We start from the raw sequence: 14571 nt of genomic DNA on the forward strand, positions 1-14571 counted from the left end.
CAGGAAGAAATCATCATGAACTTGTAAAAGGTGAGTGTTTGAAATACGGTGCTGGGCAAAATGACCTGTCTCTGAACAAGTGTCCCCTTCAAAGACAGCTAACAATGGCTAACTATGCTGTTTATTATTAAATATGTGACCAATAACGTATTTTAGAGCATCCTAAATGCTTTGTTAAGAAGAGGGCAGCACTGGGGGTGGAGAAGCAGAGCAGGTCTCTTTACATCTTCCAAAAACCAGTCAATTTAGAGGTGGATTTTATGGGCAGAGGGGAAGGGAGTGTGATCAGCCTGAGCTCTCAGGGCTGGGGACTTTGCATCCGGCGGCACGGCTTTTGCCCATGAATGGGGTCACCATCCTGAGCTGGTGCTTTCACACAGGAGACATTGCCAAGCCATGAGGAATTTATTTACTGTTTTTTTTGCAGGCTCCAGTTCCCGGAGTCTTTCTATGTCACAAAATCAGGGTTTTCATTAAGAAGTTTCTACCTGAGCAGAACAGCCCATAGAACCTGAAATGAGAGGAATTTCCATTTCTGAAAACATGGGTCACAAAAAGCCGTGATTTTCAGCCCCTCGCTGAGTTTCCTCCTCTCCCAGCCCAGGAGTGGTGGGCGGCTTGGTGTCCAGAGGATGGGCACTGCCACGGCTTTGGCCCCCTCCCTGGGACCGGTGCTTGGCAGCCATCCCTGCAGGAGTGAGAATATTCCCCTTCCACAGTCTCTGACACTTTCATCCTTTTCTTCTTTGCAGAAAATTTTTGTTTCAACAAAGGGAAAACTCTTCAGCACCCCATGGGAAAATGCACGCCCTGGCGGTGGCAGTGGGGTGCCCCCCCCCCCTAACTGCACCCCGACGCCGGGACGGATCTCTCGCCTCGCCGCAGCCTCTGCCCCAACAGGGACCCCGGCACCTTCCCTCCGGGTGAACCCCTTGCAGCAAACGCCCCCGCGCCCCTCTCTGCGCCACGGGAGGAGATGTGGCTCTCACCGCCCGGCATGTGTGTGTGGCCATGTCCCCTCCGTGGAGCCGTGTCCCCTCCGCGGTGGTGTGCCGTGTCACCCCACGGGTGCCCATGCGTGCTGCGGTGATGGGTGCCGGGCGGGTGCCGTCCATCTCCCCTCCCGGCTCCTCTTGGGCAGAGGGGAGGCAGGGTGGGACCCCCTGGTGCGATTCGGGTGCCTCCATGCTTTATGTGCAAGTTTTTAGTAGGAAAACAGGGTTTTTGTGTTTGTTTTTTGTAAGGGTGGGTGGTCAGGGCAAAATTCTGTGTTTGCTTGGCCGTGGGGCAGTTCTGCCCCAGTGTTTCCGTCGCTCTTCTCTTTTGGGAGAGAATGGGGCAAAATCCGCCCCGTGGCTCTTCCCGGCACGGCGGGGACTGCAGCAGCTCGGCCTCCCCCCGGTGCCTCCCCCTCCAACTCATCACCCCACTGCAAAACGTCTGGGGCAGATGCAGCCTCTCTCTCTGTGCTCACTCGGTTCCTGGCACAAGGGGAGGGCGATGGAGCCGGTCCCGGGGGAGCAGAGCCGGTACCGGCACCGACTCCCCTTCAGCAGCCCAGGAAATGGTTCATTTCAAAAAGCCTTCCTGCTTTTTCCCTGCCTGAAACTGTGAGCGCAGGCCTGGGAAAGACTAACCAAAGCTGAAGCTGCAGTACATCTAAATACCAGAATGGTTACTGGGAGGGAATGGACCCTGTGGGCTCTGCTTTGCCCCGAGGGCTGCATCGCCAGGCCAGCAAAGGCAGGACACCCCAGTGATTTGGGTGGCGTTGGGCTACTCCCCCCCTTGCAGAATCTGTCCCTCTGCTTTTCAGTGTCCTTCTGATTGTTTTGAAGGATGAGGATTATGAATTCCACAAGGTGACTTCCCTGCAACGCCCTTTTCCAAAAAAATACCTCTCTCAACATGCCAAGAAATCCTTTTGTGCTTTTATGGAGCTTTGCCTAAAGTCTACGGAAGCCTGTCCGTGAATTTCACGTTGCTCCTAGGTTTCCCGTGTCAGGTGTTTGACAGACACTGCAGTGCTGCAGAGACCCTCCCTCCCCGGTACCGCAGTCTGTGACCTTTGCAAACCCCCCCATGAAATAAGGTTCTCAATCTCAAGTGAAAGCAATTCTTTGAGTTCCCAATTCCTCATGAGAACAGAGCTTTGAGTGCCAAAGTTAACTTTCCACGGCTGGAGCTGGGAGGGCACCAAAGCACCCCACAGCCACAATCGCACACCCAGGAGCAGCTGTGGGGAGGGTCTCCAGGGGGGACTGCGGCTGCTCCTGGGGTTGCTTCTGACCTCGGGGAAGTGCTTGTAGAAGCCACCATCACCTCCCTCCCCACCGCCCCTGGGCCAGAGCAGGGCCAAGCCAAACCGAACCGGCTCCGCTCCCCGGGGTCTGCACGGTCCTGACACCCCTCACCGTTGGGTTCATACTTGTGCATCATTTATCCTTGTGCGTCACTGGAAAAGAAAAGGCTGTAGCCCTAATGGGAGAGGAAGCAGATTAGAAGAGGAGAACACCTTGTGGGAAGGGTGAACAGTTTCACGAGCACTGAGTGCACTGTGCAGGACCAGTAAATACCAGTAACCACCAGTGGGGATGCTCCCACCTCTTTTCACTGGGCTGCATTTAAAGAGAGTTTCAATCTTGAGGCTTTCTTTGGAGGAGGAAGAGCACGGCATGCTTAGCCCGGTCCGTAGTTAGCTCTAGATGTCTCAGGTTCACATCCTTTGCTGTTCGGCACTTCTGTCTGACGATGCTTAAGTAGCACTTTGAACCCCATCCCCGGTTCCTCCCCTTAGAAGCTTTTGGTCTGGCTTTCTTACGCCGCGCAGAGAAATACTGACTTGCTTTGAGGGTCTGCTCCTGGTTTTGCTCGCTGTCCCCGAGAAGTCGCTTGATTCTATAGACGTTGTCGTTTGCGTGGGTGTTGATCTCCATGAGATCTTTCAGCAGAAGATGCAGTGGCTGCTGTCAGCTGGGTTTGGCATTTTTGTGTTTTGGTTTTCTTGCTTGAAGCTGTGACTTTCCTTTTTGACCTAGATTGATTTGTAGAACTATTCGAATGGAGTTTGGAGGCAGGCAGGACCGGGTGAAGCTCCAGGGAGAGCGATGCAGCGCCTTGGACGTGTCTTTCCCCGCTCCAGCCCTGCTGGAACGGCAGCGGGGCCCCGAGCCAGGTCTGGCACGAGGTTTGCCGGAGGCTCCTGTGCCCTCGGGGACACTCCTCACGCTGGGTCGTGACATCCTACTGCAGCATCCTTAACAGCAACCGGGCTTTTAAAGCTCCTGTCCCAGCCAGGGATTTCTGCCTGCGCTGTGTGCCATGTCCCTTTCAGCCTCCAGACTGTCCCCAACTGTCCCCGACTGTCCGAACTGCCTCGGAGGCATTTCCACTGCCAGCAGTGGGTGAAGGTGTCCCTCTATATATACTGCAAAATGTTTTGTGCTTGTAAGTGACACACACACAGGTATATATACATATAAAAGGGATTTTTTTATATATATATATATATATATAAGAAAGGATCCTTAACTGACACTAAAATTGCTGGGCAGTGCATTTTCCTTTCTGATCCCACCATTTCCATGCACATTAACTTCTCCTGCTCTCGGAGTGATTTGCACAGGGAGCAGAGGGGGCTCGGAAACACGGCTGGGGGGGACTGGGGGAGCCCCTGGCTGTGTGGGGGGGTCTCTCCTCTCCTGGGGGTTGCTCCCCTTCTCCCTGGGGTTTGGTCCCTTTCTTGCTCCTGCTGCCCCCGGCTCAGACCCCTCCGTGGCTTTGGTGGGAGGCAGAGGCAGGTCCAGGTCCTGGAGTCCTCGCAGTGGAGTGGGGAGGGGACCCTGCTGCCCCCACCACAGCTCCAGTGATGTGGCCCTGGGAACTGGTGTGCGGAGCTGCTGCTCCCTCCGAGATTTCCTTCTGCAAAGTGCTTGCAAGTACTTGCGTCCTCCTGAACCCCCCAAACGCCAAGCACAGGGTTACACTCAAGCACAACATGAAAGTGCTTTTTTTTCCGAGTGGGGTGGGGGGATCCTAAGCACAAACTCGGTTTCTCTCCAGAGTTTTGAGGGTCTTCAAGAGCAGTGGGTGAAGGGGCCAGGGCACGTCGCTGGCACGAACGTGGGCTGAGGTTTCTCGGCTGTTTTCAGCTGGCAGAGGTGCTCGGCACTGCCAACGGGTGTCAGACCCCGCGGGGGGCAGAGCCCAGCCCCTCTGCACAGCATCCCCCTCCCCCCCCCCCCCCCGCTTCACTCGTGTCCCCCAGAGCCGGCAGCGTCTGCCCTCCCCGGTCCTACAGCATGCTCTCATTATGTTTAATGAATGTAGCACTGCGTATACCCCGCAAAGGGAAATGCTGAATTTATATCATTAGAATGTGAAGAGAGTTTATAGAGTGAAAATAAATCTTGAAGAAATGTATCTGACAAAGTTTATTTTTTATGTAGAGAGGCGGTGCTTTGTAGTTCCTGGTGGCCTATGTCTGTTGTAAATAATGTACATTTAATTTATTGCTATGGTAGCAGATTGTATTTGTTATGTATAAAACTAAAGGTTCACAAATGTATATTTTGTTGCTTAACTGTGTCTTTGCAAAATTCACAATAAATAACATATTTTGTGTCCATATGTGTACTATGCTGTGTATGTCCGTGAAGTGACTGAGCTCTTTGGGAAGAGACAATGATCTTTCCATCCCTGTAAAAACCAGGGGATGGCACAGACCGGGGCCGAGCCGTTACTGGTGTGACTCCGGGGGAGCTCACCCGTAAGGTGAGGAGAGGAAGGAGAGTCCCAGGGCCAGAAGGTGTAAATCGGGACATCTCTGCTGCTGCTCCTGACGCTGGGACCGGATCGGCAGAGGAGGACCTGGCCTCTCTTCTACAAATGCTTAGCAAGTTTAATCAAACGAACCGTTCTGTTTGAACTGGAATTAGTGCCACATGAAGCTCAGTGTAAACCGGTCCCTGTCAGCAGCCAGCCCACATGCAGTAAAGAAAACAAACAGGCAGCAATTCAGTTACTCTAAACCAGCTTATTTTACCTCGGGTCATCAGGCTGCGGCATCTTGGCTGCCTTGGGACGTCCTCTGTGAGCTAACTATGAAATTGGATTTTCTCTCTCCAGCTCCTCAGGCTCCTTTCAAATCCCCCTAATTTCCCAGATCTCTTCCTCCCAGGACGCTAAGAAAAAAGCTGTTATTGTTTGGAGGCGGCGTGTCTGGTACATTTTCCCCACGGCTCAGGCTGAATGAAGCACAGAGCTATTACCCGGCCCAACTTTTTTAACATTTTGTGACGAGGGGAATGTACCCATTAATTTGTACCTGTGAGAATAAAATACTTGCCTTCGCCAGGAAAAAAAATTCCATGGTGAGGAGCATTTTGTTCACCCTCAGCTGCTGCCCAGCTCGGATGCCTGATGCCCCCGGTCCCTGCGACAGACCCGGCTCAACGCCACGGGGATGCTCTGGTGCCCAGAGGGTGCCCAGGAGAGCTGAGATGGGGTCCTGGGTGGGTGGCTGGGGATTGCCAAAGGGGTCCCGGAGGGATGCCAGAGGGGTCCCAGGGGGGTGCCAGCTGCAGTAGTGGGGGGACCCGCTGGGGCCGTGGCTGCTTTGGCCCAGGGGCCGCAAAGCCAAGCACAAACTGCCAGGGAAAGGAGCTCGGGCAGTGCCTGAGCTGCTGCCAGCGCTTTGGGGGGGGGCGGGGGGGGGGGTGTCACCCCAGCCTCCCTGAAACCAAAGAGTAAGGATTTTGCTTTGGGCTGCACAGATCCACCTACAGCAAAGCCTGAGCCATGGGGACACGGCCATCAGAGCCACCGGCTTCCACCAGGAAGGGCAGATGAAGAACAAAATAAAACCTAAAAAAAGTTCTGTTTCTCCTAACAGATCTTTATTGGTGTAAAAATTATTCTTGGTTACCCAACCCAGATTCTGCCCTTGTCCAGAGGATGGACACCAGCACTGAATCCGTGTGTCGCCAGAGCCCATCCCTGGCTAAAACCAAGCGAGTCCAGCCCAAGATGAAGCCCCCTCCTTCCTCCGGCTGTGGTCGGGTCGTGGTTTCCTGAGGAGAACAGAACTGGACCAGCAGCAGGAGCTTCGCAGGGGCTGGCAAGGGGCAGCTCCTCAGTCCTGCACCGCACACTCGGCCGGGGACAGGTCGTTACTGGCATCAGGGAGGCAAGTGAGTTGTGGGGGTTTGGGCAATCCGCTGGAGATATTTATCCCCTCTTGAATTTTTCACTTGTACTTTTTGTTGTTGTTGCAATGAATCAGAATAAATGCATTTGTCTTTTTATGGCTTTTTTTGGTCAGCTCTCTTCTCCCCTGACCCTATGACACCACCACCTCAGCCATGCTGTATCCTTTCTCGTGCCAAGGCCTTCTTCCTCTGCATGGACCTATATTTCAAAGAAAACAATGTTGAAGGAGCTTCACTATATCTGAGAATCGTATCCCTTTGTCAAAATTAGCCAACTGGTGCTCATTTTTGATAAGAAAATAGTCTAAAATTCAAGCATGTTATTAAAAAAAAAATGGAAATGTACATGCTCAGGCAATTTGATTCTTTCAAAAGATCCAACTGGACTGGTTGGGTTTTTGGTTGCCTCCTGCCAGAATTTAAATATATGGCATCTGAGCAGTTTCCATAACTTTCCAGGTCATCAGTGACATGCCAGACTTGCCTGCATGAAGAGGGAGAATAAAAGACTTGGGGTGAGCCGTCAGGGGTGGTCCAGACCAGTCACACCAACTGTGGAGAAAGCAGCTCTCCACCTTTGGAGTAGATGGTCAGGAGATACAGGAGAGCTCTGTGCATCCCCTGTCCTCTGAGATCAGGAGAGGAGAGGAGCCCACCCCAACACTGAGCAACCTTTGACATTTTCCATGTGTCAAACAGGGATACGAGTTCTTTCCTCCCACTCTTAGCCTATTTTAGACCAAGGACAACATGCCGTGCCTGGCACAAGGAGGGCCTTTGCTGGCTACCCCAACAGGCTGCTCTTGGGATATGCTCATGACAGTTTTATGTGCTCAAGCCGGGGGCAAGAATTACTGAAGGAAAAGTAGTTTCAGAAGACAAGACTGAACAACAACAGATGGCATAAGGATGCAGACCAAGCGCTCATCGGGCCCTGCATTTCTTGTGAGGTCTTCAGAGGAGCTCTGCTCACCTGGGGGGCACTGGAGGTCCCGGGTCTAGTAAGGTTTGGGCTGGAGGGTAAAAAAAGTAATGAATTAGTGAAGAGTAAAATGGAAAGCACCAAGTGTTTTGGGTAGAAAATGGGCAGCAAAAACCACACCTACCTTAGCTGTGCTCCTCACTAGGAGAGGGAAAAAGGGGAAAAAAAAGAGATTGTGACTAAAAGAAGGATGAAGCATGGCTTCCACCTCCCAGCACTGGTAGCCCAGTTCGGCGACACGGGGCCTGGGGAGAGCCGTGGCCACCCACCGTGGGGACAGCTGGCACAGCAGAGTCCCTCCCTCCCCACAGCCCAGATCTGGCAGCCTGGGGGGGGGGTCTCCTACCTTTGTGAAGGTACCAAAGGGCACCCAGGAGGCTCCCAGCCAGGCCGAGGAGCAGCAGCAGCCAGGCTGTGGAGGTGGCTTCTGCCCAGGAACAAAAGAAAGAACAATGGCAGAGACACACGCTGGCATCACGCGCAGGGGACAGGGACAGGGACGGGGATGGAGCAGCAGCTTGTACAGGTCAACTGCAGGGGGCTGGGAGGGGGACACGTCCCAGGGGGCAGGCGGTGACCCTGCAACCACAGTCGGGCTGCGGCACATTTCATGGGGGTCCACTAGTCCCACTGAACTAAAGCCCAAATTTGGATTTACACCAAACACCCCGGCATGAGGTTTCCACTGATACTTGGCCTGAAACGATGTCCTCATTCAGTTCTCTCTGCAAGGTTTGGCTCTTATGTTGCCCAAGACAAAAAAAAAACCCCAAACCCTCATATCTCAAAGCTGTTTCAGGGAGTTCTCTGTTTTGCTAAGGGCACCCGGCAGACGCTTCAAGAGCCCCAGCTCTTGCTGATGAAGAAGACTGTTAATTATGGGCCAGAACCGGGCAGGAACTGGCTTCGCTCAGAAATGGACATCTTGGTAAAAAAAGTGGTTTGTTTCATTTACTGAATTTTGAATCAAGGAGTCAGTTTTGCTGTTTTTTATCAAGCTGTCAGAAAGTCTGATGAAAAATTGACTATTTTTTGGATTTTTTTTTTTTTTTTTGAGAAGAGCAGTGGAAGGGAAGAGTGAGAAAGGGGAAAGATCAGTAGGGAGTTCCCCCACAGCCCCAGCAATCCCAGGGGTGCAGTTGCAGGGGACAATGTCCCCAGGCGAGCAGCGTACCTCTCACCTCCACAGTCACACTCCTCCTGACAGGGGATGGCAGGCTCGGGTGGTCCACCCGGCATGTGTACCGGTGGCCGTCGTCCTTCAGGGAGGCGGTGAGCAGGAAGTATCTGGAGGAGCTGTAGGTGCCGTTGCTGCTCTGCCGGTGGCTGCTGGAGAGAATGTTCTTCACGACATCGGGGACCTTCCAGGAGTCCTTCGGCTCCCGCAGCCACTGCACCTGGATGTTGTGTGGGTAGTAGTGCCTGACGGTGCAGACCAGCTTGTGCTGCTCTCCTTCCACCAGCGACAGAGAGTTAACATTGACGGTCACCGTGGGTTTTTCTGGTGAGCGAAAGTTTATTACACTGCTGAGTCTCTCAATGCATAAATTCCGTCTCCATCATTAAACAAAACCAAACACAGTTTTCTATGCTGTGTCTGAGCGCTTTCCGTCGGTCTTAAAAACAATAAAATCCCAAGCCCATGGTGTTACCTTCTATTTGCAGCTGGATCGTCTGTTCCGCGGTGAGGGAGGCCACTGACACCAAGCAGGAGTAGGTGCCTTCATCTCTCACTTCTGTGTTTCTGAGCAACAGCGAAGCGTTTCCCTTAGGGATTTCCTCCAGGACCATCTCAGCTCGGGGGGCCAGGCCTTCCACCCGCCTGCTGGCCCCGCTGTAAGCCAGCAGCTGCTTTCGGTGCCCCCCTTTCTGCTGCAGCACCCACTGGATGGAGACCTCTGCGGGGTGGTCGGTGGAGAAGGCGCAGTGCAGCCAGACATCCCGGGCCAGCCCCGAGCGGCGGCGGGTGGGCGAGCTGTGAACCAGCAATGGGGCTGGGGAGAAACGGTGAGGGGTGGGGGGACATGGTGAGGGGTTAGGGGACATGGTGAGGGGCTCGGGGACATGGTGAGGGGCTCAAGAGAAATGTGGAGGGGCTGGGGGGACATGGGGAGGAGTGGGGGAGACACGGGGATGGGCTGGGGGACACAGTGAGGGATGAGGGAGACACGGTGAAGGTCTGGGGGAGATGGGGAGGGGCTGGGGGGACACAGCGAGGGGCTGGGGAGACACGGTGAGGGCCTGGGGGATACATGGTGAGGGGTGGGGGGACACGGTGAGGTGCTGGGGGGACACAGTGAGGGGCTGGGGGAGACTTGGTGAGGGGTGGGGAGATATGGTGAGGGGTGGGGGGACATGGTAAGAGCTGGGAGGACAGGGGGAGGGGTGGGGGAGACACAGGGAGGGGCTGGGGGGACATGGCGAGGGGCTGGGGGACACAGGGAGGGGCTGGGGGCTGCCGAGGGGACTGGGGCAGCACCGGTGGGGACCAGCTGCCATCTAGTGCCCCGAGGCTGTACTGCAGCCCCTGCACGGCCAGTGACAGGGCAGCCCCCTGCCACCCCTGACCCCCCGGTTTGTGCACAGCCACAGGACACGGCAAGTTCGGCTGCAGGGCTGTTAGCCAGGGAGGTCACAGTCTAATACCGCCAAAAAGGCGTTTTTATAAGCCTTTTCTTCCGCCCCTGCTGTGTTACACTTTGTTCTCGCCTCATTTTCTGTGACAGAATAACAGATTTATTAACCTCTCCATAACTCCTGCTGCAGCGGGGGGTTTAACGAAGCAGCATTTCTCTCCCACCACACTGTTGCTTTGGAAGTCACTGCAAACCTAAAGGATGCGAGGGAATGTGCACAGGGGAGCACGCGTGACCCCGGCACTGGGGAGAGCTGCAGAGCATCCCAGCACTTTGAGTGGCAAATAGAATTCAGCTGAGTGGCCATTTAACCTGGGGGGGGTACAAAAGGCAGCTGGGCAGCAGCAGCAAGGTTGGGTGGCTGTCTGGGAGGGGGTGCTGCAGGGCTGTGCTTCTCCTGGTTCCCAGGCTGAGCTTCTGCTGTGTTTTATCTGCCTGGGTGGAGTGAGGCTCAGTGAAGTGCTCCTGATAGGGTAAGCGATCAATTTAAATAATATTTTTGTTTTTTTCACAAGGGCTGGGGGAAAGGCTGGTGTGGACCAAGGGGAGCACCTGAGCAGCTCGGTGTGTGGGGGGGGTTGTAGGTGCTGATGCTGGGCTCTGCAGCAATGCCTGGTGCTGGAGCCCTGCTGGGGTGGCTGCAGGGGGATGGGGCTGTGGGTCAGGGTCCCAGCCACCACATCAGGGGTGGCTTGACCTCAGGGGCTTCCTCCTGTTGTTTCTAAGCACTGCAGCTGCATGTCTCTTGATCAGATAACACTGGGCACTGGGGAGCCGGGGGGGTTAAGCAACACAAGTCTGTGGTCTGTGATGGGAACCAGAGTCTTGTGTTCTTGCTCTGACCCTGGCTCACGGCCCTTCTGCACCAGCTCACCACCTCCTGTGGCTTTCTGCACCCCAACCCCTCCCTGCCCGTAACCTGCTCACACGGCAGAGCCTGCTCCGAGCAAACACCCCGTGTCTGCTGAAACACCAAGATAACGCTTAACGGGTACAGCTATGTTAGAGCTTTGGTGGTTTAAGTATTTACTGTCAGGGCTTTTAGCAATGATGGTATGAAATTACATAAATAGGGAACAATTATGCATTTGAGAAGCTGTTTTGAAGTTATTAGCCTCAGCAATGTATGCATAATCCTCAACATAAGGGAGAACATATGCTTTTTAATAAAAGCATTTTGTCTTACAGTGCTAAAAAGCTAGCTTAAACTATTTGTAAACTTGGGGGACTTTTAAAAATAGGCTGAGGTGCATGATCACAGAAGTGCAGGAACTGAGTATGGGGAAGTGACATGGAGATGACAACATGGGGGTGTTGCAATCAGTAAAATCAGATTATGACTCTGTAACGCCCTAGCGTAGATGGGGAGGAAAATGCAAGTTTCATCTACGTAATCCTTCTGAAAAGATCTCGGGTTTGGAGTTTGGGGTGCAGCTGAAATACAGCAGAGGTACCTGTTCACCTATGAAATCTTGGGATGGCTGCAATGCCCTTGCCAGCACCATGTCCCTCCCACGCTTTGGGGGTATGAAGGTCCCAAGGGGAATGTTACTTTTTCTGTTACCTGAAAAGTGGAATTGCTCTCCAATGCCTGGGAGAAACTGTCCAGGATTTGGGTTCTCTTTCTGTTCCTGGTCTCGCACAAGGAAGGCTGTCGTGGTGTACTTCCCAGCTGTGTGGGTTATGGTGCATGTGAACCAGGAGTTGGAACTGCTGGCTCTGATGTCTCTCCCAGGCCAGATGACCTGGGTGTCTGCTGTATAGTAAGGGCTGATCCTACAGTCGAGCATCTCTATATCCTCATTTGCGTACGGAAGAATATCCCCTGAGGACTCTGTAAGGAAGAAGACATGCAGGGGCTTGTTTTGATCCCAGCCCATCTAATAGTGAGCAAACCCAGCCCTGCCCGGCCCCGCTCCGCACATGGTCTGTCTCACCATGGATTAACAGCTCCTCCATGAGCTAACCCTGACCCTTCTGTCCCACTCCTGCAGGTGCAGCATCTACCCAGCAGCAGAGGGTCTGGGGGCTTCACCTGGAGGAGGAGACACCTGACTCCAGTTTCATTCAGTCGGGGGCAACCTGTGCATCACCTGAACCCAGACTCTCAAGAGGTGATGCTCTTAAGTCCAAGGACAAGTCTTCACAGGAATGTGAAATCCAGCCAGGCACTGAGTTTTGAAATGCTGATTATTTTTTTTTTTTGTATCTTTAATACCTAAAACACAGTGAATCTTAGGGAAAAAACACTCTAAGAGGCAAATGTCTCTTCCGAATCTGTCAGAGCATCCCTGGCTGTTTTCCCACTGTGGATGCAACTAGTGCCACCTCAGGTCGGGCATGAATCCTCAGCCCACCTCTGGGCCCCGCAGAAAGGAGTGGGGGGCACCTCTGCTCTTCCTCGGCGCTCGGCTGAGGGCGGTGGGCTGCCCTGCCGTGCCAGTGACCACAGCTCTCGCCGGACGCTGTCTGACTTCTCACGCTGAGGAGGAGCAGGACTTGCTCACTTGGCTTCAGCAAATCACTCACCTTGGACAATAAACAAGGGGATTTTGTCTGGAGGAAGGTTTTCTGGCAGAAACGTCTGACCATCCTTCCGTCCCGTCCCGCTCAGCAGCAGCCGCACGTGGAGCCTGACGAGCTCCGTCTCCTTTGACAGGGGGATGAACTTGCTCGTCTCGAACACACAGGGGAGCTGCCGGCTGCTCCTGAAACCCGGGCCCGCTGCCCTGATTCCACTTAGGGTCCCCACGAGGCCTGGAAGACATGGCCGTGCACACACAAGCCATTTTTAGAATGTCACAGTTGATCTTGAAATAGTAACAAAACGAAGCTTATTAATAGCAGGAAAATTGTGTAGCCAGTGCCCTACGGCTGTAATGAATCTGTTTGGCTCACAGTAGGCTGGTGATGGTGGGAACACTTTTAAAAAAAAAATATTAAACTTAATACTCAAATACCTTCCTTTCATTAAAATAGAACCTTTTAATGGCTGTTATTTTAAGATAATGTTTCTTCCAAGAGTTGAAAGGGAAAAATAACGCTGTGAAGAGCAATGCAGGGAAACTCGCTCAATGGGTGAAGCATTTTTATCCGGGTGGGGGTCTCCAGACACCTGGGTGCTCTCCAAAGGAGCTGTGTGGCCACCAGCACTTGGCCCTTTGCCCCTGTGGCTCCCAGGAGCTGGGGAAGCCCAGCCCAGGCACCCACCCTCCTGTGCGGGCTGGTGGCCAGCGTCAGAGGCCAGGGCGGTAAAACTCGTCAGGCTGGGGTAAGGGCTGGGGTTAGATACGGGTATTAATTAGTTCCTGGGCTGGGAGCTGGACCTTGCCCCATCTCAGTGGGGCTGGGATGGAGGGCTCTGACATACAGCAATATCTCCAGCGCAGAGGTTACTTTTTCTCCTCAGTGCAGGACAGCAAAGTGAACTTAAACTGCAGAATACTTCCTGATCACAGAAAATACATTGTCAATGCCTGGAATCCCATTGCTGTTAGGGCAGCACTTTTCCACAGAATTCAAGGCTCAATCCAGCCTGGATGATAATGTTGCAGGGACTGTTGGTAAGAACATAGATTTTTAGGTGTTCTTAATTACTCTGGGTTTCTTAGGGAGAGCTGTTTGAAGAAGCAGGAACAGCAATGTGTGAATATCGACTTATTCTGGTCTGCAGCAGGGCTATACGCAACCACAGTCGTTTTTGCTTAACAAGACTTTCTGAAACTGGCAGAAGTGGGGCAGCTTAGGGACGGGGAACCTGCTGGAGTGAGAAACCGAACCTCACCCTTGTGCCGGGGAGGGGCTGTTAAATCAGCGGGGGAATAGAGGAGAGAGGGTGAAGCTTTACGGGACCAAACCGAAGCAAAAGACTCGGAAGATGCACCCGTTGTAGAGATGTGAATGGAGCCATGACACGGGGTGGGATGTCCCTGGCGGTGCCCACACCCGCTCTGTGCTGGAGGTGGGCACTGCTGCCCCACGGAAGGGGCCGGGGCGGTGTAACCCGCTCCTCTTGGATACCGCTGGGCAGAGGCTGGACCCACCTTCACCAAATCCCACTCTGAAAGGGAGCCCCTCGTTTTACCCAGGCCCTAAGGAACGGCCGGGGGACCCCGAGTCGCTTCTTACTGAAAGGACTTTTGTGTCCATTTCACGTCTGGAAACGTCGAGGGGCTGCAAGCTTTGGGGCTGCCGGAAACACGTCGCGGGGGCTCGATTCCCACCCGTTTCCCTCCCTGCTGGGAACACGCGACGGCCCCGCAGCCCCCCCGCGCCTCCCCCGCAGGGCACGTACCGATGCAGAGGAGGCAACCGGCTGCCAGGGACCCTCGGCGGCTCATGGCGGGGCTGCCCCGGCTCCCCCGGCCCCGCACCGGCCCCGCACCCGCTGCCGGCCCCGCTTTCGCTTTCGCTTTCGCTTTGGCTCGTTCCGGGGGGGGTGGGGGTGTTGCATTGCTGGGTGTTGCGTTGGGGGGTGCGGTGCTGCCAGGGGCGGTCGATGCCCTCGAAAGGGGACTGGAAAAAAGATGTAGAACTGGTGTTTGGGGTGGGGAGAGCCAGTGGGAAACCCCTCGTCCTGCGGGAGGTGGCGGGGATCAGGGACAAGGGCTCCCTTCAGGCCGGGTGGGAGAAACCGCTCGTTCCCGGGGCCCTTCCCTGCTCCTGGGCTTGTCTAGAACCTGGTACCCCCCCTGCTCTGGGAGCACTTCTTACTGCCTTCATCAAAAAGGGGGATTTTCTGGGT

General features: G+C 54.2%; 1 protein-coding gene across 1 annotated transcript; it reads right to left on the minus strand.

The window, feature by feature from the left end:
• Positions 1-7207: 7207 nt before the first annotated feature.
• On the minus strand, positions 7208-14167 carry LOC141473427 (tapasin-related protein-like). Its single transcript, XM_074160900.1, has 8 exons — positions 14122-14167; positions 12357-12584; positions 11392-11661; positions 8844-9185; positions 8366-8692; positions 7538-7618; positions 7316-7332; positions 7208-7222 (listed from the first exon to the last, which is right to left on the minus strand). Exons 1-8 carry the CDS (start codon positions 14165-14167, stop codon positions 7208-7210), a joined length of 1326 nt encoding a protein of 441 aa, XP_074017001.1.
• Between the last annotated feature and the right edge of the window lie 404 nt (positions 14168-14571).

Source organism: Numenius arquata, chromosome 18 (assembly GCF_964106895.1).
Source record: "Numenius arquata chromosome 18, bNumArq3.hap1.1, whole genome shotgun sequence".
Taxonomy (NCBI): domain Eukaryota; kingdom Metazoa; phylum Chordata; class Aves; order Charadriiformes; family Scolopacidae; genus Numenius; species Numenius arquata.

Excerpts from the sequence above, each read along its gene's own strand:
- LOC141473427 (XM_074160900.1), bottom strand. The coding sequence starts at position 14,167 with ATGAGCCGCCGAGGGTCCCTGGCAGCCGGTTGCCTCCTCTGCATCG. Across the intron at positions 9,186-11,391 it reads AGAGCAATTCCACTTTTCAG|CCCCATTGCTGGTTCACAGC; the intron begins GTAACAGAAAAA and ends GTTTCTCCCCAG. Across the intron at positions 8,693-8,843 it reads GATCCAGCTGCAAATAGAAG|AAAAACCCACGGTGACCGTC; the intron begins GTAACACCATGG and ends TTCGCTCACCAG.